Genomic DNA, 25,447 nt, shown 5'->3' with positions numbered 1-25,447 from the left:
ATATCTGGGCAACCCACGACATACAAGATTGAGGCCCTGCTACCATCCATTGTAACAGGGTCAGTGGCTTGACCCAGTCAACATACCCCTACCGACCTGGGTATGCGGCCCAGCAGGGTGTATGCCAGTGTCAACTCTACCCCAGAGGCAGGGGGAAGGAGTTGGGAGGACCTCAGGCCCTGAACCCCCAGAATGTTGCCTATATGGACCTTGGTTCTCCAGTCTGGGCCCACCCCAACTTAAAGGCAAGCAATCCTTGCAGTGGAAACCCTCTGCCAGACAGCTCCCCTTAGCATGAAAGGGCCCAGGAGACGAGAGAGACAGAGACCTTAAACTCTGGCTCGCACCCTCTTAGCTGTGGACCTAGAGTGGAGTTAGAGCCACTCATTTGTCTCAAGCCAAGCTTGATACCTCATTGGCTTGCCCACCACTAAAACAAGTCTATTCTGGGGACTGTCTAGCTACTTGTGGAAAGTATGAACTGTGCATCAACCAGAAAAGCAGAAATATAATTGTTTAATGCCAAACCCAATCACACTGTATATTTGAACATTTCTAAAAGAGCTAGCTATTAAGAAACAGTGTGTGTAAATCGAGTTCTACCACATCACGTAGTGGACAAACTTTATTGAGGGCAGGGTTTTACTTCGTGACTGCAATTTCCCACATCTGCTCAGGTGGAAATGTCGGAAGTGGCACAGGCAATGAGCCAGTGTTCACCTCCAGGTTAGTGGTTCCCCTGTATGGTGAAGGGTGGAAGGGACAGCATATGTGAGGTAAGCCAAGAACGTAGGCTGCAAAGATGCAGGAGTCCAGTCTCCAGATTACCCAAACAGGTGACCAAGCACCATAAGCACAGTTATAAGGCTGAACTCGCCCGCGGAGTAACATTTTGTCTGATGTGAAGATCTCATGCTGCACTTCCGGTCATCGTCTTGTGAAGTTGAGATGAACTGCCAAGCAGGCTGAACCAGGTTGGGGAGGCCTACTGGAGTAAAGCCTTCCCCACTCCGCTAGAAACAGAAATAGGAAGAAAAGGCGGTTGGGCAGAGGTTTGCACTGAAATCACAATTAGTCATGCATTGGCGAACAGTGGGTCCCCAGAAAATAGACACAGCATACCCCGAAGAAACCCGCACGCCCCCCTTTGCCTTCCAGTAGCCACAACAAGGTCATATGCAGTTTGTTTCTGATGCAAAAAGATCAACCCGTGGTGCGCTCAAATTAGTGAATAACCTGGCAAAGATATTGATCAACAGTGATTGGAATGAGATGTCCTGCTCAGCGTGTCTGCCTCTTGCTCGTCTGTCCCTGCTAGATGTATCGCCTATACGGCAATGTTATTCTGCAGGGCCCACTTACAAAGATGTACTGCTAGGGCACACATACTTCCTGATTTGGTGCACCCCCCCTAATACATGGTGACTAGTGACTCAAAGTATTTTAAGATACACTATGTATTTTATGGTAGTAGGGATGCATCGATCGTCCAAACCTCACCTTTCTCTCAAGAGAACCCAGGCCACTTGTGCATTTCTCCACTAGGCGGAGAGATGCAATGGCATTCATTTATACCGGTTTTTCAAAGGGATGCGAGTAGTGTTTTTAATTATTTCTTAATGGGGCGCATGTCTCCAAGCACACTATTCTATGACTAATAATGCAGCGATAGTCCAAACCAATAACTAATGGAAATAAAGCTACCCTGAAATCAAGGGTGGTAAAATGATGGGTCTTAGACGTTTGGTTCTTTCAAAAAGGTTTCGTAAATCGTTAAGGAATTCAATATATGGGATCTATTTGTAAATCGACATTAAACATAACTAGTACAGTGCAGACTGGCCTCACATCAAGCACGTGTAGGTGCAGGTCACAGCCTTTATTGAGTAAACACATTTATATATAAATTTGTAACTGAAAAGAACATTAGCATTTTATAAAGGTCATATGTTTATTATTTTGACTGTGCACCTTAAATTGACTGATTACAGAGAACTATTCATTGGAATTGGTGCACAAGGCGCACACACAAAAATCTCTTTGTAAGTTTGACATTTAAAAGGTTCACTTAAAGCCACGATATCCAAAATCAACCGGGATGTTCAGTTTTGAGAGTTCAGGAATATGTATACAAGTTCTACTATATACCAAAAGGTATATCTGTTTATCCCTGCCATGATAGAAATACCGAAAACACGAGTTCACAAAGACGAAGAGAGGAAACCATGTGTCGCCATTTCCTCAGACAGCCGCAAAAGAACTACACTTTGTAGCCAGTGGGATTCACACCTCCTACAGTGTTGTTCAGATTTCTAACTGCTCCTCTGTAGATTTCAAGCATGGATTGTGAATGGCATCCGGGGAGAAGATTTGAGACTTGAGGAACACAATTCTGTCGTCCATCTTCATTTTCTCAAATTCCTGTTCATGGATCTGAAACAATAGAAGAATAAGTTTAGACTTGAACTGAGTCACAAACTAAGAAAAAGTTATGTTTATAAAATAAACTGGAGAGGGGGGGGGGAAAAGAGTGCTCTTAATAAGCACAATACACTGGGTATTAAATCATCAGGGTAAGAGGGTTTATGGATATGTTCTGGGGACTACACGGATTGTGCTGTTACAATTGCAGTCACTAAAGTTAATTTGAGGTATGTGTGGATGAAGGAAATGGGACTAGAAGTACAGTAGTCAATACGGTGAGTAACTTTTCTTTACTCCTACGTCCCATCCCCTTTCTACCGTACTTATAGGGAAGAGTACCAATCACTACTCTAATCCAAGGGGAGGAACTGACACTGCCCCAAAAATGTTCATGGGGAGTGCATGTCCAAATTCTGCATCAGCTCTAGAGCTGCTCTCAATAGAGTAATTTCTGCAGAAAGCTGACGGGGAGGCTCATGTTGCCACTTTCCAAATAGCATCTCATGGCAAGTGCCTATGAAAAATGTATGCCGTGCTTTTAGCCCTAGTCACTTGGGCATGAAATTCCACAGGCAGAGTTTGCCCTGTAAAGCACAGTGGTGCATGACTGTGGACAGTCCACTGTGCTGTGGTTGGCTTTGCTGCTTGTTTGCTAGGTCAGGTGCCCCCGAACTGGACAAATTCTTTTCGAAGATCTAGGAGTTCTAGTGCTCTCGAAGCCCTGCGGACATTCAGACAGTGCAAGACCCTATGCGCTTCAGCTAGAAAAAACAGTGCCTCTTCAGCCAGTGGGGCACACCCAGGGGAATCTTGCAATTCCTGCAGGCGCAGAGCTTCTGCAGAAACGTGGGAATAAGAGTTAAGAGTAGGAAATGCATAAGCAAACAAACTGTCCCCAAATAAATCGACATGGCATCTCACCGAGACCTCCCCACCCCATCCACCTTCCTGGAGGCACAACACGGTCTCTTGCAGTTTGTCTCTGATGCAAAGAGATCCACCTGGGGTGCTCTGAGCTTAGCGAGGGTTGTCACCCAGTGGTCCAGCCACCAGCAGTGCGCAAAGGGGGTAGAGGATCTTTAGGAATCACCACCTTGTTAGAGATTATAGGGATTTGGGAGTCAGAGGTTGGAAGTCACTGCAGCGGTACAGAGCTCTATTGTGGTCCGCAGCTGCAGCATGGGAATGGGAACCATGATGGCCTTTGAGAACCCTGCAGGAGGTTGGTGTGTAAAGCCTGCCACAACCACAGGCCCCTAAGGGCCATTGTTTAGAGTTCCAGGGCGTAGGACAAGGTGAAATGCCTTAAGGATCAAAGCATCAGATACAAGCAGAAGCTGGAGCACCCTCGGACTGAGCAAGCACCATGAACAGCCTACTCTGAGGCCATGGTGCAAACTCCAATAGTAGTGTGGGGAGTCTAATTAGGCCTGGAGCAGGCTCTCCGAACATCATTGATCGTTGGGAAGGAATGAGCCGGTTGGGAGTGCTAAAGAAAAAATGCTTTAATGTACCTTCTTCAAGGCACAAAACTATTGAAGTGATCCGGAGAAGCAACTTATAGCGATGCTTCAGCGACTTTTGCAAAAGTGTGCCACAGAACGCAGCGGTGGCCAACATTGAAGTGGGCCCAAACATTAAGCACAGAACATAAGGGTTTGTAGCTGAGATACACCTGCAATACTGGTATGTGGAGGCAGCTATGCACGTGGGACATGGCCAAGCCCAGGCCTCCACACCCAGGCACCCACCCCTCAGTCCCTTTACCTATTGAGAGGGCCATGCAGACTAACTATGATTTTAGGGGGAGGGAGGGTGTATGGAGGAAAGGGGATTTCGAACCAGAAGTACAGTAGTGCACATAAAAAGGCCTAACTTTAACCAGCATACATGGGAGAGAGTGGAGTGCAGACAGAGGGGTGGGGGAACCAAAATCAAATTCATAAGTACAGCAGGGAAGCAGCAAACAAAAATATAAGTGAGCTGCATTCGATGAGGAAAAAGGGACTGAGGGGAATGAGGTTGGGGTATAGGCACAGGCGTGGCCACATCCTGCTTGTATAGCCCATCTCCACATCCAAATCCAAATTGTTTAAGGGGAAGCAAGTGCTGCTGTGCTATGGCTCCATTTCTGTCCCTACATGGAAGGAACTTTCATAACTATGGAAGAAAGGGGATGGGACATAGTAATACATTGTATTCATGTCTGGCATTAATGGGGGCAAGAACTATGCTTTAACTGGACAAAATATTATCTGAAAGTTATCCTTATTTTAATAACTATGGTTCTCAGCAGAAAAAAATTGGTGTATTACCAAAATAAATTGGGCAATAAAACTATTTAAAAAAGATGTGAAACAATGTTGGCAACATACCAATGCAATAGATATAGAAATACTGGTTATGGTAGCTGCAAGTGCTTACTGGCAAAACATTAGCAGTTGTCCAAGAGTTTGAGGACAAAAATAAAGTTCAGTTTCTTACTGAAAGTCAGGAGCTTCAGGAGTAAGACAAATGTTGCACATCCACTAACAGGCTTTCAAGTCCTTGTATCCATGATGTCATCGCCTTGTTCAACTCTTTGACACCATCTCTGGATGTTGTCACATCTTTAAACTCACCACCGCCTTTTAGGGGTGTTACTACCTTCAATACTTTACTATCACCTTCTGATTTAATCAACCCTGGACCACCTCCAGGTAGAACCAACTCTTCCCCACATCTTGCTGATTGTACCGCCTTCTGCCACTTCGCCACTTTCTTCGAGTCCTCCAGTCTCCACATCTTCCACCAATCGCTAGTAGTTAGGAAACATTTATCTTTTGGCAACTTTCTCTCCATAGTTTTTATGGACTCCCAATCTGTTTGCTTTGTTTTTTAACCAGATCTGACTTTCTGAGGTGAAGTAAAGCATTCATCTTCACTTCCCCTGCCTTTTGTCCATTTGTTATGGGGAAACTGATCAGTCCTTCAGACTATCGGTACTGGGAAACTAGGTTACCTTTTATCGTATTTATTTTAAAAAAAACTTAAATCTTGCACACAGCATCTTACAATGCAGTGATATGGGGATATTTTTGTATCAACATGTTTTTTGGGACTTGGGATTTTTCTTTACTTTTATATGACCTCAAAGACAAGCTGGTGACCGCAGATATATTTGTAAAATGTTGGCGTTATTTCTCCTGTCAACATGCGCGTTTACAGCATATGGCTACTAAACATGGCAAGTTCTCTAAAGTACCACGAGATTGATTGTGTGTGTGCGTCACATGGGTAGCACTGTATGGTCCCACTCCATATCGGTGGTGCCAGTGGATTTAGGTGTGGGGCACGAGTGAAACCAATAGTTGTCCCGATTGGACAACTACTGGCTGTTTGACTAGTGCAGATCCATCCGATAAGTGGACTTAGACTTGCTTGCAGGCTGAATTTTGGATAATAAGAGCGATTTCTTCAGATCATCGTTGGAGTCAAGAATCCCTCAGACAAAAAGCCAAATGAAGGTCCGAAGAGGCCTGGCATCCCTTCCTGCATCTGTCCTGGTGAGGCCATGTTCGGACTACCTGATCTCCAAAGACCCTGAGCAGTGCTTTAGTCCTTGGACTACAGGGGCCAACTAGTCTCAATACCTTCTCGAGGATACAGTCGTTCTGAACCTTCTAAAGTGTCGCTGGACCAACTGCTGGACTGAACAGCTCCCTTATGGACTACCTCGATAGAAGTGTTACCGTTCTGCGGTTGCTACCAGAACTTCGGTGGTTGCCAGCTTGTGGTACAAGTCACATTCCGTGCAGATTTCAGCATCCCAGCATCAAGGGATCCTGTTTTAAAGAAGGCTCTTCAACTGTGACTGGAAGGACGCCTGCTGCCATCTGTGTGCGGTGGCCATCGCTGCAACTCGCCTTGCCCGCCTTGTGAAGAGTCCTGAAGAGGCCTACTTTGGGGAAACTCGCATTCCTTCATTGCCAGGGGTTGCACCTGGACCTGACCGGAAGAATCCTTCCACCTGCAGCTCCAGGACACACCTCACCAGAACCAACAGAGAGAAGTCCAACCTCCAGCGACCACCAGTCGACTCATCACGTCATCTGGGAAAATTTGAGTCAGGGGGTAGGTAAACGCAAATCATTTGTCTCCCCTCTGTCCTCCAACATTGAGAACTAGTCTCTTTGTGTCCTACCATTCCATTCCACTGCCTTTGGTCGTCGAACTTGGGTAGTAACATCTGAAACACATTTTACTTACCTAGTAACTTTGTTGCATCTCTTCTTTTGAACAATCACCAACACAAGTAACGTACCTGCTACAGATACATTCTGTGGAAAAGCAATAGGGCTCCTGGGACTTTTCGGCACAAGGTCTCATTCTTCTTAGGGATTGGACTGCTGAAGTCAGGGAAAATCACTTGCAACTTAGTTCCAGCTTTACTGCATTAATTTACTTACCTACAACATTCATTTAGTCATTTAAATTTATTTTTAAAACCTATGGTGAATGTATATATGTATTGAGCGATAGTTTTACGTCCTAGTTTCATTTTTAGTGTGTTTAAGGCATAGCATAAATATTATATTTGTATACATTCCTTCCAAAATTGAATTGTGTGCTTGCTGTTTGGACTCGATTTGGAACCCGGAGCCCACTCCGACTCTCCCAGGAATAGCCTGGACTGCCCTCATTTGCTACCTTGATTTAGTTTTGTTAGCCTCTCAGAGTTCCCTGTTCACTATAGCTAAGGTGGCCTCCTAAAATCGGTCCATGAGGTCAGTTTCTAGAAATCCATCTTCCAAGTTAGTGCTCAGCTGTGAGAATACGTGTTTGGGTACCCCGGTGTTGGTCACTGGTGTATTATATAACTAACAGTTGCCTAGTCTTTTTAAATATGGAAACATTTACCATAACTACCCTTGCTGCTCTAGTAGAACATTAAAAAAAAGTTATGTTTAGAGCATTGCTATCCTTGGGTTTACAGGCTGATCTTATGCCGAAATTATTAGATCACCTGGAAACTAGGAGTGTTCCTTTACCAGTTTGTAGTGATGCAGTGGGTGCTGGAGCAGGTTCCAGCAGCAGCAATTGGCTTGTGGTTACTGTCATTATTGAAAATGCATAGGAAGAAGAGGAGGGGTCCCCCCCATGTTTCTATGTCAATCTCAAAGGCGGAGGCCTTTTATGAGGTAAAGAACTTACACTTTCTCTATCTCACCTACCTCGTCGTCTCCATCAGCTTCTGCACACTATTCTCTCTCCAAAATCCTGATCCTTCTGCGTTCTCATTGTTATCCTTTCCTTCCTCTGATTTAGCAAAGTAGCTAGCCTCTGTCTTGCTTTTACTCCTTCTGCTCCTTCACTTTACTATTTTGCATCCTTTACTCCTCTTATAGACCTTGATACTTCTGCTCTTGACTCATGCTCATCCTACTGCCTCTCTCCTCTGACCCTCTCCGTTCTTCTCTTATTCCTCAAGTATATTGCCAATCTTCTTTACTATCTTACCTCTCTTATTAATTCCTCTCTTGTACATTCTTGCTTTCCTGCGGCTTTCAAGCAGGCACTTATTCTTCCCATCCTGAAAAAAATCTTCTCTCAGTCTTCGTTAGCTAATTTACGCCCTATTTCTCTTCTAACCTTGCTCTCTAAAATTCTTGAATGGGACGCCTATACCCAGGTAACCTGTTACTTGAGTCTTCATTCATTTCTTCCTCTCTTGCAGTCTCGTTTCCCCCGTCTCACTCCACTGAAAGTGCTCTTCTTCATGTTTCAAATTCTCTTCTCACGGCTCGTCACTCCAAGCTTTCTTCTATTCTTATCCTTCTTGATCAGTCTGCAGCGTTTGACACTGTGGACCACTCCCTTCTTATTGCCTCTCTTTCCACTTTAGGTATTTTTGGGTCTACTCTCGAATGGTTTCACTCTTATCTTTCGCAAATGACTTATTCTATTACTTGCCCTGGACACGCTTCTTCACTCCCTCTTCTTTATGGTATACCCTAAGGCTATGTACTTGGCCCTCTTCTTTTTTACACTCTATAGTGCTCCTCTCATTGCCTTTATTTCCTGCTTTCACCTTTCTTTCCACCTTTGCGTTAATGACCCCCAGGATCTTTCTTTCTCCTCCTTTGACTCTGCTCTGCACTCAACTGTTTCCAACTGTCTTTTAGCTGATCAGCACTGGATGTCCTCCCATTTTCTACATCTTAATCCCTCAAAAACGGAGGTTTTGTTCTTTCCCTACTTATCTCTTCTACTCCATCCCCTCCCTCTCTATCCTTTCCCCATCCTCTCTTTCCTTTTCACTTTCAGCTCGCAATCTAGGTGTTATCTTTGATCCTTCCCTCTCCGTCTCCGTTCATATCTCCTCTATTGCCCGCTCTTGCCACTATGCTTTGTTTCACATTTGATGCGCTTGCACTGATCTTTCTTTTCACGCCACTAAACCTCTCTTTTCCCTTGTCTTTTCCCGTATTGACTACTGTTCATCTTTACTGCTTGGTCTCCCTGCTTGCCACCTTTCCCCCCTTTGTTCCATCTATAACTCTTCTGTTCGTCTTCTTTTTTCTTTACCCTCTTTGTCCCCATTATATCCTCCCTGCTTTCAATTTCACGACTTCCTTTTGAATCTCGTCTTTTGTATCATTTTCTATTGATTGTCTTCAAATCCACTCATGGTCTGGCCCCGCCCTGCCTCTCTTCCCTACTCTCGTTATATGTCCCTTCAAGCCCCTTACACTCTCAGAATCGAATTCTCTTAACTGTTCCTAAGCCCCCCTGTGCCTCACCTTGTTTCCACACTCTTTTTCTCTTCTGGCTCCTAAACATTGGAACGCTCTTCCCCGCTCTATTCGCTCTTCCTCTTTGCATTTTCCAAACAAATCTTAAAATCAACCTTCTTTCGTTTCTTACTTTAAAAAAAATGTAACCTTTGCTCATTTGTATCATTTTTATTGTACTGTTCTTTGAATTCTTTTATTGTTCAGCGCCTTTGGCGAAAGGTGCTTTATAAATTTAATAAAATACAAGAAGTAAAAGCTTAGACTGTTGGAGTAAGCTGGTGTTTGATAGGACAGAGAAACAGAAAGACACAACACCAGTTAGAGCTGGCCAGACTACAAGGGTCTCAAGGCTCCTCAATAGGTTCTGGTAGTGGTTCTGAGTCCTCTTCTAATTCAAGATTTCCTAAAGGATCTGTTGAGCATATGTGAGAAAAATGATATCATGGATTGGCTGACTACGTTTGAGTATGCGTGTGAGGTACAAGAAGAATTCGAGACCGATAAGATTGCTTGGTTGCTCAGCAGACTACCCCATTCTGGCTGCAGTGCCCATATGGAAATGTCTAAGGCTGGCCGAAAAGGTTTTTGACAAACTAAAACAGCCTCTACTCTTGAAGTTTGAGAAGACTCCTGCCCCATACTAAAGAGATTCAGAGAATACAAAAAGAAAAAGTAACACTTGGGGTGTCTTTTGTGACTGATTCCTTAAAGAATTTGAGTGGATGGGTAGAAGGCCATAAAGTAACCTCTTTTGAAGGCATGATTAATTTGGTAATGCTCAAACATTTTTTCTTCTTGTTCTCCTGTGCTAAAGCAGCACTTGGCAGATTCAAAAGTGTTAGATCATAAGAAGCTGGCAATTGCTGCTAATCTTTGGGTTTCCCATAGAGTGACCCATAAGGTCAAGCATGCTTCTTGTAAGCATGAGGATGGTAAAAAGCAGAAAGAGGGTGGGTCTACTGATAAAATAGTCTTCCCAGAAGCCCCACAAAATGTTTCGTAAGGGGAATACGCTACATGGACAGGGTGGTGGGATTCTTCATCCTAAGCACAAACTTGGACACTTTAAGACTCCCTATATACAAAGGTCCTGTGGATCTTGTGGAGCCAGAGGAGCAAATTATTATGTGAAGGGGGACCTCCACAAGTAACGCTAAGACCTTGGGTGTCCTCTCTCGGGAGCATAGCTCAGGTGCACCATGCTAACCTTGGAAGCAAGACAACACGGAGCAAAACAGGTTCGATCCCCGGGTCCGTGCTTAGAAACCTTTGGGTATTAAGCACATTATAAATAACCAATCATATATCATATCATATCTGTGAATCTAGCACTTCCTTATGAAGAGGAAGATATACTCACAGGAGCAGCCTGCTCTTCAGATTCCTTACCCTGTGGGATAGGATCTAAAGAAGTGTTAGTTTCCCTGGGATCGTAGGAACCTAGAGTTGATGAGGCTTATGCCTCCCATCCCTGATAATACCAAACATTACTTTAGTGATAGTGTGCTGGTAGATGGTGTAGACATCTCTGCTATTTAGGGAAACTGGGGACAGTCAGTCAGACTGCAGTGGATTCCACTCTGGTACATTCAGAGGCACTGACCAGAGCTCCTCTGATGCCCACCAAGTTGGCCGATGGTTCTCCCTCTCAAGCTTCCAGTTATGCCTGTCACTTAAGCTGTGAATGGTGGGGTGGTCAGGATACCCGTTAGTGTACAGAGGCAAGTGCCAGGAAAAATTCTGTTAGGGAATTACCTCAGACTTGGGTCTTGTGAGGGACACTGCAGAACATCCACACACTAGGTCTCAGACCAAGGCTGCCTTAGCCAAGCCTAAGGTCCAGCCAAAGCCAAGGGGGAAACATACGGGTAAAGGAGAGAAGAAACACAGACGAGGAAAGAGAATATCCCCCCCAACTCACCTACCACTGGAGGTGGAGGTAGTTGGTCATGCCCCTGAACATGACTAGGAGGGGCTGACTGAAATACTTAATCCCCATGAACCACCAGAACTGCAGTTTACTTGGTCCCTCAAGGGAAGACGACAGTAAGGCCCAACGTGAGTGCCCATCACTTGAAGGCCTAAGTAGACAGGCCTGCTCCCAGTTGGAGTGTGATGCCCCAGGGAAGCATAGTATATATTGGGAAAGAGGGCTCATGTAGAGCAAGTCTACAGAGTCCACTGAAGGAGAGCATAAGAGGTTGGTGGTTACCCTTCCTACTGCAATTGGAGCATGAGGTCCCCCTTTGCAGGCCATCTTGCCATCAAGAAGATGAAGGAGAGGTTGAACATGCAGTTCTACGGGCCGAAGATAGGGTACAGATAGAAAGTAATTGCAGGTGTAATTCGGATTGTGCAAGTGCAGTAACACGAAGTGCGGGGGAGAGGGGTAGAAATGCCGGTCAGAGCGGAAAGGGCCCATGGGGTATGCGGGTGCCAAGGGGAGGCCAGGTGGAGAAGTGCCAGTGGAATGCAGAGAGTGCAGGGGAAGAAGTGACGGGAACAGGGCCTGAATGGCTCAATGGGGGCTAAGGGTGAGGGAGCAAGAAAAGGCGAGTGCAGGTTACAGGAGTGTGGTCAGGGAGACCAATTGCAGGGGTAGACAGGTCGAGGAGGGCCTAGTGTCCTGTAAGAATCTGAAGAAACAAGGCAGCCAGTCAAAAGGAGGCAGATGGGACATTAGCAGAGGATGGGGAGAGGGAAGGAGTAAGAGAAAAGGAAGGTCTTGAGAAGCTGGAGATCCAGCTCAATTCTGAGAGGGGAAGGGAGGCCATTCCAGACGGAGGCACCGGCAGAGGAGAGAGATCTATACATCACTCTCTACTTAGAAAAGCATCTGATCTACAGAGAGTTGGAGCTAGAAGACTGAAGGGCTCTAGCAGGGAGGTATTTAGATAGAGAGAGTTGGATGTAGCAGGGTCCCAGGTCCCAGAAAGCCTTGAACTTGATCCCTGCAGCAACCGAGCCAGTGGAGAGATTTATATTAGGACTAGAGAGATGCAGTACCTGTGCTTAGGCAAAGGATAAGTCTTGCAGGCCTATTCTGGATTAGTTGAAGGTGACGAAACGAGGAGTTAGGCAGGTTAAGGAAGAGGATGTTGTAGTAGTGCAGCCTGGAGAGGACCAGAGCTCTGGAGACATTAGAGTTTCTGGCGGGAGGTGAGGAAAGGGAGAATGGCAATCAGGAGGTGCAGCTGAAAGTAGGCCTTCTTCGCAAGGCACATGATGTGAGGAGAGAAGGAGAGAGTGTGGTTGACGATGACACCAAGATTTCTTGCATCACAGGAGGGCGAGGGGGCCAGAGTGTAGGAGAGAAGGAGGGAGCTGGGGTCCCAATGAGAAGGATCTCAGTCTTAATGGCATTAAGGCAGAGAACGTTAGCAGTGCACCATGGGTCAATAGCAGTCAGTCAGGAATGAGAGAGGAAGAAAGGAAGGCAGTGGAGGGAAGCTTGAAGGAGAGCTGTGTGTCGTCCGCATAACACTGGATGTTAGGAGATCAGCCAGAGATCAAATGGGCTAGAGGGGCAAGGTAGATATTGAAAAGCCATGGCGAGAGGATAGAGCCCTGAGGGACACCGCATGTGGAGAGTGAGATGGAGGAGAGAAAAGGGCCCAGTTGAATCTGGGAAGGTCGGTCAGAGAGGAAGGAGGCCAGCCAGTCCAGAGTCAGGTCTGTGATGCCAAGGGTATCACAGAGTGGATTTATAAGGTTGGGGTGATTGACCATACCAAAAGGCAGAGGAAATGTCAAGAAGGATGAGAACGGAAGGAGAGTTGGAATCGAGATTAGAGAGCAAGTCTTCTGATTCAGTGTGGTGGATCAGCTGGGAAATGACCAGCTTCTCCAAGAGTTTGCCCAGGAAGAAGGTAATGTTGATCGGGTGGTAGTTAACCGGACAGGAGGGGTCGGCCGAAGGCATTTTGAGCAGAGGGTGCACAAGGAAGCGCTTGAGGAGTAGCGGGAAGGATCCAATGCAAAGGAGTGATTGCAGTAATCAGCCAAGGCTGAAGCAAGGGAGGCAATATTGTCCTTGATATTTCTGGAGGAGCATGGGAGCTCCTGTTTGGATGTTATTGCCCCAAAATACCAAAAATAAAATGCTGAATGCGCAGTTACTGCACATTCGGCATTAACTAAAATAACAAATACCATTATACTGAACAGGGGTTGGAGGATGTCCCTGCTCCCTGTGATCGATATGATGGGATCAGGCGTGTCGAGTGGTGTCCCCCGCTTCCAAGGCGAGAAGTGCGGGAGCGAAAAGAAAAAAGAAAAATAAGGACCCTGCAACGGAAGTCTCAGCCCACATTAGGGGACAGAGACTTACCTCGCATGGGGACGGACGAGGGGACAGAGAGATGGGAATTAAGGTATTTGTGAGGAGGCAAAGTTAAGTAGGGAGGGGTGGTTGGGGGTAGTGGAAAGCAGCACAGAGCGATCAATGTAGTTACGGCGCAATCCCATTTTAGAATTCAACATTTTTGGAGTCGCTAAAAAGGGGTTCGCAGTAATCACGAAATGAAAAAAAAAATGAAATCCCAATGCACACTATAGGTGTATGTCTCTTGGATGCCAATCTGATCCACTACGGAAGAACACTCTAAAATCTTGGAGTGGACACCCAAAAGATCTGCTGAAAAAAAGGACAAGTGGGTACTAGATGAACTTCAAAAACAGCAGTAAAAAAAATGTGAAGGGGCTAGAGGTTTAGTGAAGGAGGAGTATTAGACAAATATATAGGATTAAATCAACAAATAAGAATTTCATATTTTGTAACACATTGAAGATAGCTGGAAAGGTTGGGCGGATAATGGTGATATTTGCACGATAACCATGATGAAGTCGAGATTTGAAATACGAAGCATCATACACATAAGCAAGAGAACCAGATAAAGGGTGTTCAAATGAGCAGTAGCCAGCGAGCACTTAATGAAAATGGCCACATGACTGCTTGTACTATCAACATAGAAAGGAATAATTACAATAAACCAACTACCCACTAAATGCCATCTTAAAAGCGTTTCAAAGTGGCTATTTGTTACAACTTAGTTGGGTGCAGGAAGATTAGAATCTGAAACAGAGGTAGACTAGCTGGTAACACATTTGTATTGTATAGATCACTTGTTTCCTTGGCGGGCCAATATCTGCATGCTAGTAAATATTTACAGGTCTTACAGTAGGTAAGAGCTCACTATGCAAGAAATGTATTCCAGGAGAGAAGCTCTTGCACATCAGGAAGCCATGAGGCCTTGCATAGCCCCCCGGGGCGATCATCATTATTCTGTACAGCTTGTCTGCTGCAATTCAATGTGTTTGCCTGCCACCGAGCAAATCATGAACACATGTAAATGATTAACTGTAACCGACTTACTGTAACTGTATTAATGAAGCACAAAACTGTAACTGTGTTCTTAAAGTTCCAGCGCCTAGATGCATATGGGTTATGAACGCTTTATAAATGGACAAATAAATACATAGCTCACAGTCGCAATAAACATTCAAGGAACAGTGTCTGGGAAGGATAGATAGCAAATCAGTAAATAAGCAAACACCTGGGGGCAATAAATCGCTACAGGAAAAAAGGGATAAAGAGATGGTCAAAAGAAATTTGTATTTGGAGAAAGAGGATAGCGGCAAATCTAGACTAGATTAAGACCTACAGACAGTGAAAGATGAGTGCACTGTTCATAAACACTGGAAAAAGAGGCTAGAGAACATTGAGAAATACAAAAGAACGTAATAGACAACAGAACATTTGTGGAGGTGAAGGAAGCAGAAGGGGCATCATTATCCCGTGGGAATGAAAGTAGGTGGTGCATACATGCCTCAAATAGTTAGGATTAAAGAGCAAATCACTATCCTAGGACTATCCCCAGATAAAGGACGGGCCACTCTTCAGCTATTGAACAAGGTAGAGAGCTCTAAAAAAGCAGCTTTAGCACACAATAAAAATGCAGATGTCATTCAAGAAAAACAGCTAGCAACAATGTTTAAGCTGTGCCAGGGTAGAAGAGATGCCTATTGCCCCCCATGTCAAGCACCAAGCTATCACACTGACCTTCAAGAGGCCAGACACTCTACAAGATGTTGAACAACAATAAATACTTCCATTTAACACCAGGAACTTGACCCATAAAGTATGACACAAGAAATGGATTTCATGATCAGTTAATACAAATAGCATTTTCAGAATACCACTATGAATGAATTAACATTAATATACATGTTGCTGCTTTCTCTATACGCTCATGAGTATTTTAACCAGCTAGTACACTAAACTGGCTGTGAAAAATACTTTACATTTGGCATCCAAATGTCTGCCATGCTTGACCTTAAAACCACCTATCACTACTCAACGGGCAGTAGAGACACACAAAACACTGATGGCAATCGAACTTACCAGTACGACGTGATAGCCCATTGCTCGCAGGTGCCTCATCTTCATTGCTAGCTTGCCCCTTGGGTGTGATGTGCCGAGGCAGTAATTAAAAATCGGGGCATAGATAAGAGCCACTCTGAAAATGGAAAAAAATAGGATTGTTATCTAAGCAGCACTGTGTGGCGTGGATCATGGTCTACACCAGATTAGAGAACACATTTATCGGCTTTTGTACATGTCCATGATATACAATAGATCGATGAAGGCAAACTATTGTATTTAGCTTATCAACGTTTGGCATCATTTATCCATTTAATGGGCTGCGGTTTCTGCATAAATCAAACATAACTATTGCGCAAATGCACACATTGTGATGTGTGCATTTTAATACCACAAAGATAGATTCTCCTGCAGTATTCAACAGTCGCTGCCATAGTCCTTGACCAGCATTCTCCACGTGGATCCCAATGGCACAAGTTGTAACCTTAGTAAATGCATGATTGCAGACCAACAAAGTGTTAGGAAAGCTTTTCCTTTTTGCAACGTTCTTCCATTGCCATCAATGGAACTACCAACTATTTGTTATGACTTTAATCCTGTATTGACTTTTGGAGGAAAATAAAGCCTTTTTGCTTCACTTCCTTTGCTCAACTCACTAATCTTGGTCAGTCCATAAGGTTACCAGTGCAGATGGACCCTGCCCCCTCTGCAATATTCCTGTATTGTTTTACTGTAGCCCACATTACCTTCAAATGAAGTTCTGTAGGTGTAACTTTGCATCGTTTTCTTTGGTAACGTAAATTTTTTAACAGTTCAAATGTGCATAGGAGGGATGATGGCAGTAAACACAGTTCTATTCTTTTTTGACGCACACATTTATGTTCTACCCCATTATGCCATTTTGGGTACCAAATATTCAAAACGGCCGTAGCATGTGGTTTTCACCATATCTCCAAGAATCTTGTTGTTTGGCCTTTCTCCTCTCGTCTCGAGGTCCGTAAAATGACATGCTTGCTGTACAATTTCACAGGATTTGCTTTGATTCCCGAGCAAAGTGATGATTTGTGTGCCCTGGCCTGAAATGGGGGTTGGGACTGTCTGGTTCCAAGCCACACTCCAACCAGATGCCTGGTGCTGGGCGGCAGATGTGGGGCTTGTGGCTGTCCCTGACTGGACAGCTCTTACCTGCTTTAATGGTGCAGGTCATTGCCATTGATGTGCTGGGGCACATTTGGGATAAGAAGGGGAGCCTTGAAGCTGTTCCTGAGAACAATCACTGGAGCCAAGATGCTGAAGAAGAGGAGACAGCAATGAAGACTCGGAAGACTGCGCCTGAGGGCAACCAGCACTGCCAAAATCAAGTTCACGTGAAACCCTGCCTCTCTTTGCAGTGATCCTAAAAGGCCACCATTGGTGGTTTGACCAACGAGTTCAGGCCTCTACACAAGAAGCCCATTGCCAGAAACCAGCAGAATTGCTCAAGGACCATCCTTTGGACTGTCCCGCCTCTGCAAAGGCCTCTGCATTGCATCAGCCGCCATCCTGAGCTAGAGCTCAGGACTCTGCAGGTCGAAGACTTGCAGCTAAAGACCATCTCCTTTGCTGCTGCTACTCTCCGGAACGAAGAGGAGTCTTGCTGGAGCCGAGTCTTCCTTGGCACCACGAATCTCCACTGAGACCCCCTGATCAGGGTGAACTTCACTGCTAAAAGAGATTGTGTGTAGAGGTGTACACTCAATTGCTTTAGTTCAAGATAACTTAAAAGTAACTAAATGGAATTAAAGATTATTTTGGTGCTGCCGGTCTGATCTTGGCTACAAGATCAAATCTGTGATGCACAAGGAGGTCCCTCGAGTGGTTCGGGGGGGGGGGGGGGTGGGGGGGGGGCATGACCTGGGTAGAAGTTGGCAAAATCAATTGCCTAAATGGATTAAGTCACAGTCCACAGAATTCAATAGTGTCGTTTTTACTGATCAAGAATTAACACAGAAAATGATTCAAAATTAAGACACTTCAATAGTTTTGGAACAAAATAACAAATATTTCTTTCCAGAAGGGAAACACTGACTTCAATAATAAAATATTGCATGTGCAGATCTTTTATGTTTCGAAGGTTTGAAAGATACATGTTAAGTACACATGATAACATTACAAAGTAACAATCATGATCGAAAAATTCATGAACACAGATCTCAGTAGGGAAGAGTTCTAGGCGAAGACAAGATGGTATAGCTCGGCGTGCCTCCTCGTGTTTACTACAACGGGTTTCAGGCAGTGGTGCCCTTCATCAGGTAACTGATAACTGCGATTATATTTGTTTCCTGTGAATTAAAATAATAATGTGTAAGTAATATTCGTTGTGGGGGGCGTAGCTTGTGCGTCCCGTGGACAAGATTAACTAACCTGAGAGTTAAAACTTCGCTGTATCTAATGACAGAAATATGAATGCAGTTAAGTGGTTGGACTTGTCAAGCAATGATTAATAGAAAGCAGTCAAACATGGGACCAGTTTCTGGGAAGTAGGGGGGGGGGGGGGTCAGATGTGGCCCCAGAAATTCTGAGTAGCATAGGTAGGGTCACTCCGGGAATCACAGTAATGGGTGCAAGCTTGCATAGCATTTTTCACACCCCACTCCAGGAATAGGGATTGTATGGGCATAACATTCACTCTCCAACTCTTGCTTACCTGACTTTGAGCAGTGGAGTTCGGGCCAAGGATTAGCCCCAGGGTTACACCTGGTGTGGTGAGATTTAAAGATTACTCCTAAAAGCTCTGACTTGCATTCTACACGCCAAAGGTGCTTTATTCTGCATTTGTATTCAACCCATTGGATTTGCCAAAGCTTGCTCTAAGGGGACTCTTCCTACTCCAATTACCTCAAACGTTCACTCTTGAGGCACTAGTCCTACTTAACGGGTAGGGCAGGACTGCTGTAGCAACAGGGGCTTAGACTCCCTAGGCAGGGAATATGGTTACTGAGTAAAACATTTATTCTTTGCTTCACTACTTAGTTTTCTTGCTTTCATTGTTCTTAATTATAAAGCACGAGTGACCTCTATCTGAGATCAACAACTGTGTACATAGGTGCGTTTTGGTGATAACTGCCCTACTTTACCTGCTTAGGGTTAAAGGACTAATACATTAGTATATATTTCTACTCCCGTGTTGTTCATTTTATTTGTGTGCTTTGCGTGTGGTTTACTGTACAATAACAGCACACGCATATCTGCAGAAGTTTGCCGTACTGCTCAGTCTACGTTACCCTGATAGTTTGGCAAGACCAAAGTGGCAATTACCCTGTTTACTAACTAGGGTGGCCTATCGGAACCTTCCCAGAGGGCTATCTCTGAAAATCCCTCTTCACACACAGTAAATTCTAAGTTGGATCAAAGGTTCTCCAATCTGCTAGTCAATCAGCATTTTCCAAAGACGGTCACGTGACCCGGAACACGAGGGAGACACAGTGAGGGAGTACAGAGCACTCCATTTTGGCGAGACTTCTGCTACCGGGAGGCGATCCGGGCCATAAGTAGACTTGAGCCCTTCTTTCTACTTTGATTTGGGCCTTTTCTCCATAAGTCGCCCATCTCCACGCTCTCCAGCCCGCCCTCCCCCATCCCGCCGCAGCATATTGGTGTTCCGGGTCAAGTGACCGTCTGGAACACCATATTTGAAGATCTCCGCCAGGGCAGCCAGCGAAGGACACAGGCTAAGGGCGCCTTCCATCTTCGTTTGCCTGACGCCCCAGCCCTGCCGGGTCCATGTTCTCCTTCTACAGCTACTCCCAGGTAAGGGATGTCTTCTCTGAATCTTATCACTATTGTATTGTGCCACACCTACATAGTGCTTCCCAAGGTGTTCCAACAGGGGATGCGTTACATTATATTTTGCCACTTTTTGCATTTCGCCACACTTTTTTTTGCAGGACTAGGTTTCCCAGTTTAGTAATATGCTTTAAGCCTCGCCATTAGCCAGAGTGGGTTGCCCAGTTTAGATTACTGTGTGAAGCTTGCCACTGCTTGTGTTTTGCCTCACTTGCAATTTTCCAGACCAAGGTACCTAATTTTGCCTGTCTAGGTTTCCCAGTTTGAATTGCTGCTTTGAAGTCCGTCCTTGTTTGTATTTTGCCACACTTGTATTTTGCCGGACTCATGCTCCTAATTTAGATCCCTACTTTAAAGCTCGCCCCCGTTTGTATTTGCCACACCTGCATTTCGTCTGACTATGTTTCCTGGTTTGGAATGCTGCTTTGAGGCTTGCCACTACTTGCAATTACCACGCCTGTATTTTGCCGGACTAGTGCTCCTAATTTAGATCCCTACTTTAAAGCTCGCCCCCGTTTGTATTTGCCACACCTGCATTTCGTCTGACTAGGTTTCCCGGTATGGAATGATGCTTTGAGGCTCACCACTACTTGCAATCACCACACCTGCATTTTGCCCGACTAGTGTTCCTAATCTAGATTGCTACTTTGAAGCTGGCCCCTGTTTGTATTTGCAACACCTGTGTTTGAAGCTCGCGGTTTGGCCACACTTGCGTTCTGCCTAAGACTCCCAATTTAGAATGCTACTTTAATCACGACCTGAGAATATGGGCTGCTTAAGGGAGCCAGTCATTCCCTACCTACCTTCGATCAGGCTATGACTGCACATAGGCATTTTACAACTTCGCTCACTACTTCGTGACTCAGACTACAGTCTTCCAAAGGGCGTTCATCCTCACAGCGCTTGGAGGCCATACCAATGGCAGCAGGTGCTATACAAATGCCAAATAACATCTCTCTTATCAGTTCAGGACTGTGCAACTATTATGCCCACAATGCACAGCAGGAGGTCACCGCACACTATAATGTCCTATAACCAGATGCCCCATTTCATAATCCAGAAGATAAAAATGATGGAAGTGAAGGTCTATATCGAGCTCTGACCTTGGACAATAGGTCAGTTGTGGGCCAGTAAAGCATGTCATTTGCTTGAGGGGTTGGAGCAGTCCTCTCAATAAGTCAGTAACACATTTTGCCTCTGTGCCCAAACTAACCACAAGAGTAGGCTTGTCAGATTTGAATTGTTTCTAGAAACATGCACCGGGGTCTCAGTTACTGTCCTTCTGAGCCTCTGCACCTAGTAGAAATCCCTATGGCCGTTTTCCAGATGAGAAAAATTGCCTTTCCTAGCAGCTTTGGCAAGCTCTGGCTCACAGTTTCTACCGAATGCAAACAAATATGTAGTAGATGATAGGAGTTAGTTGCTAGTTTCTTTTTTTGGCCTGTTACACTAGTTCCAGTTGTGGTCTTTCTTGCGAGACAGACTAAATTCTAGGCTGCCCCTCATTGCACACTTCTCAATGGTATTGTGAGCTATCCCAGAAAGCGTACTTTATGCTTTCTGATGTTCACATCCTAACATTCCTCACAGAAGGCCTTGTATTGTTCACACACACGAGCTCCCACCAAGACATCCCCAAGAAACCTTACTGCATCATGCTTTATTATGTGATGTGGTTTTCATATTGTGCACTGCTGTGCTTTCCAATGTCGGTATCCCGAAGAAACCACCTAATAACTTAATCCTCAACCACCCTCACTCACCACATCTTGACCAACCTCGAGAACACACAAGGCTAGAGAAATAATCCAAACTCCCTTCACCTCTCGAATCAACTTGCAACAAACTCACCAACTGACCTAACCACCCTGACAAGAGAAGCTCCCTCCCGATGCGAGCCTTTCTACTTCCTCTACACTTGTGCTCTCCCGCTCACTCTTCCCCAAGCCCTCACACTACCTTCTTGCTAGCACTTGCTTCTTTGGGGAAGTCTAGCACTTGTTTATTTGCCCTTATTATGACTTGGACTGCACTGTCGATTTGTTTCCCACAGTTACACCGACTGATCTGAATCCCCCCCGAGCTTTGAATGATTAGTTGTACATCTCCCTTTGCATTTTAGCTTAATAAGGCGCTACAATGTGCCCTTGTTGCAGTTGGCACCTTATAAATCACCCATATAAAATGGATGTAAAAGTGGGCTGTTTTACTCCATCTTTGCCACACTATAATAATCCTTGTGTGCAATGTCCTGAAATGAATATCGTTCCGTTTCCCACAGTCTACAGTGTTTATTCTCAATCGCCTTACCAACGTCTTTCAATGTTATTTCTCGTTTGGTAATCTAAGACAGTTTGAAAAAAAGGTCAAATAGCCTTCAATCATTTATTTATTTACTCGATTGCGGATTACATTTTTCTTCCATTCAATCTTTAGTTCTTTACACAGGCTAGTGTTCGGGTTAAAACAGGCTGCTTCTGCCCCTTGCCAGGAGCATAGTATTCAAGCAATTCGGCCAATATCAGTGTGTGTCAGCTAAAGACTATGGCTTGCATCAGTAGTTGGCATTGAAAGGCTACATCTGAAGAGCCAGACTTCTAGCTCTTCGCTTTCCAGAAGACTACCTATTTTGGTCACTGCGTTTGCCTCACTGTTGTGTAAAGCACTGGTCTGCTTTTTATTGGTCCCCATAGGATGATTGCAGCTCCAGCATATTCGAGCCAGCAGACATCTGTTCTTGTACTGACCTCTATTCTGCAGAACATTCTGCATAATGTCTGGATTCCTGTTTTACTGCGTCATAAAAAGTCCCCACCTCAGTCTTCAATGGAATGATAGCGTCAACTGCAAACCACTGAAAATTACAAAGATATGATGTGTGTTCTGGCCCACGACTCGCTGCTGGTTTAGTTAATACGCGGAAGACCTCTGCACTGTAAGTTAAAGGGGAGCAGGTGACATTTGCCTGCAACGAGTGTTGTACCCCCTTTACTGCTGCTCTCACAATTGCTGCATAAATTACCTGGGACCATGCAGGATATACGGTTTAACAAACTCAATTTCTGGAATTATTCTTTAACATATTAGTTCATGTTGAGCATCTTGAACTGCAAAACTTTAATACGGTTTGTACCACAGCCTGAAAAGAGAATCCACCCACCTAACCTCTTCGTTACTCACTCATTGAAAGGAGACCATGTCCGGGGGATTGAAAGGAGACCATGTCTGGGGGAGCCGGCAGGCGAAGCCCACTCCCCACTAAAGCCCACACCAAGGCCTTTGTTCTGTCTGGCCTGTCCAGCCATGGCCGTCTTGCCGTGCTGCCACCCCACTTGTCTCCTTCCTTTCCCCTCCCTGCAGTCGCTGCCGATGTGGTTCTGGATCTCCTTCCATTGCCCGATTGGAGCATCTCCTTCTACCAAGACCTTTAGATAAGCGTTGCAGCAACCTTCTGCCTTGGCTGTGTGTCCTACTTCCTTACCCCTCTTCCTCCTCCGGCACCTCCCTGTTAACCCCTCCTTTGACTCGTTGTCTATTTTCCCTCATGTCCATTGCTGCCTCATTTCGTGCGCCAGGGCCTTTGCAAGGCTCCTGCTAGCATGGAGCTTACCCGGATATGAGCTTGTCTACCCCCAGCTTACTCCACGGACCTCCCTTTGACTTTCTTCTCAATGTCGTGATCCCGACAAAACCTTTCCTGCATCAACCTAACACTGCAACTGGGATATCTGCTCCTTTCTATTCTTGCTTCAGCAGCTACCAAACTGTTAAAGAGCCTCCACGTTCCGCCTCCTAGGCCTGACTGACAATGTTTACAATGATATTTGCCATCGTTTTTGCTGTTGCTACCTGCCACTTTACCCCTCGCTCTTTATTAATCTGTCAGACCTCACTTTTTAACCATGCTTGCTGAGCTTTTTGCTGTCATTTTCGGTGCAATAAGAAATGTTCCTGCAAACTTACTCTTCCTTTCATTGGCGCTGTTGACTTAGCTGTTGCTTTTGCATTGTTGCAGCCCCTACACCATGAGGTAGCCCCCCCATGCATTCGTGTTTTAGCACTTGCACGTACCGAAATGTTGCATGGCCTAGTAAGAGCGTTGTTTTGTTTGTTCTGTTGCTTCAGCCCTCTTCCCCCTCTACCTGCACCGCCCCCCTCCATTCCTTGCATTTATGCGACAGCACTTGCACGTTCCAAAACGTCTCACGACCTAACCAGAATGTTTGTTTTCTTCCCTTCCTGCACTTCCCCTCCTCCCCCATCCGCCATCCCCATGCTATAGCACTTGCACGTTCCGAATATTTCAAGACTTTAAGAACGTATTTTTTTTATTCCCCCATTGTCATCCATTCCCTGCACCTTGTCTTAATGCGCCTTGAAACACAATTTTTTGCTGTATAGTGCGGATCACAAACAACCAATAAATAAACTTAAAATAAATTGTGGCATATATATATATATCAGTACTACAAAAAAAGGTAGCAGGCGCTCCTCTCCAGAAAGAGCATGGCAGGATAACCTGTTCTGAGATGAGAGTTTGCAGCACACGCTTTTTGGTCACTGTACCTTTCACAGATGGGAAAGCGTGTGCTGCAAACTCATTTGCCTGCTACCTTTTTTTTTTATTATTTGCAAGGAACTTGGGGTTGGTCACCCCGAGTTACCTGGGGGCAACCAGACGTGGACTCCCTGGTCACTTTTACTCAGAGAGACACAGCTTCACCTCACTGATGAGGCCCAACAAGGCTGAAACACGTGTATGGGGTTGCTGTTGGTGCTCTTGTTCAGAGAGGAATTGCCATAGCATTTCGATGCTAGACTGCCCATGTGGGCGGGACAAAGACTGATATGCAAATGGATATTTCCCATCTGTGAAAGGTACAGTGAGCAAAAAGCGTGTGCTGCAAACTCATCTCAGAACAGGTAATCATGCCATGTTCTTTCTGGGGAGGAGCGCCTGCTACCTTTTTTAAAATATATATATATATCAGTGCAAAAAAACGAGACGAATCACAAATGTTGAACACCTAATGGTGAAATGGAGCCCACACGCACAGAAGATGCCTACACACACACCAGTAACCAGTGCTTCAATTGTGAGGGGTGAGGTGTACTTTCTTCTGGGCACTAGCACTTCTATCCTTAGATTGAGTTTGATTATGGGGTGATGTTTTGGCAACTTCATTAGCCCGTTGTAGCCACAACACAAGCAACAGAAGTGTGCACGGGTCACATGCCTCTCATCCCAGACTGGTCATTTTTATTCATGGACCTGATGAAGCAAGCCAGCAGCACGGCTGTGCCAATTATCCATTTTCATTAAAAAAACAAGGAGCCCAAAGATGACAATGCTGGGCGCTCATGCCCGCACCCTTTTGCAGTCAGCCTGCATGACACTGGTGTGTTCCACTACTGCCGAAAAGGGCAGCACTGCAGCAGCTAGGTGGGTGTCTCGGGGGTGTGTGCGTCAGGCAGCCACAGTTCTTGAGGCAATTAACTGGTTTAGTTTGCAGGTAGGCATGGACATGCATATGCACTGGCGTCAGTGGTTTGGCTGCAGCGTGGCCCACAGAGCTCTAGTACAGATTCATTTCTGCAGGCATGCTGGGGCTCTCAGCGGACACATGCAGGGCATTGTTAACGTGAGCATTGACCATTTCTTAACTAGTATGCAGCTAGACTGGGGTGTGCCAATAGTCAGGCGCGTCCAAGGCTACTGAGGGATGAGGACTGACCTCTACACACTGGCACGTGACTAAGAGGTGCAGCACACCCACAAGTGGCATTAGCAGGTGAAAGGGGTACTGTGCACAGAGAGGACCACAGCAGCATAGTCACCAGCACCACCAAAGGAGCAAGGTCAACGAAAAGGCCACTGCTGCGGAGTTCCTGTGCCAGTGCTGACCTCTCGAAGATCGTAGTGCTTTCTGCAAGGTCATCAGCTCAATGATGTGGTCTGCATTGTTCATCAGCTTACTATGGGAATAAAGCACGCTCAGTCTATTTTCTGTTGATAGTTGGCCAAAATGTTCCACTTGCC

At 45.3% G+C, this 25,447-nt stretch overlaps 1 protein-coding gene across 5 annotated transcripts in view; it reads right to left on the bottom strand.

Annotated features, from left to right (window-relative positions):
* Positions 1 to 1,844: 1,844 nt before the first annotated feature.
* FASTKD2 (FAST kinase domains 2) overlaps positions 1,845 to 25,447 on the bottom strand; it is a 461,831-nt gene continuing 438,228 nt past the window's right edge. For all 5 annotated transcript variants that reach the window (XM_069615586.1, XM_069615582.1, XM_069615584.1 and 2 more), the window contains 2 exons: positions 15,604 to 15,718; positions 1,845 to 2,433 (listed from right to left, as the gene is read on the bottom strand). In XM_069615586.1, the coding sequence (XP_069471687.1) occupies positions 2,305 to 2,433; positions 15,604 to 15,718 (244 nt within the window). In that variant the 3' untranslated portion in view covers positions 1,845 to 2,304. The remainder of the gene's footprint in view (positions 2,434 to 15,603; positions 15,719 to 25,447) is intronic.

Source organism: Ambystoma mexicanum, chromosome 9 (assembly GCF_040938575.1).
Source record: "Ambystoma mexicanum isolate Mex_15411 chromosome 9, UKY_AmexF1_1, whole genome shotgun sequence".
NCBI classification, from domain to species: domain Eukaryota; kingdom Metazoa; phylum Chordata; class Amphibia; order Caudata; family Ambystomatidae; genus Ambystoma; species Ambystoma mexicanum.
The sequence above is the reverse complement of the archived record's forward strand: the minus strand, read 5'-3'. Positions and strand labels throughout refer to the sequence as shown.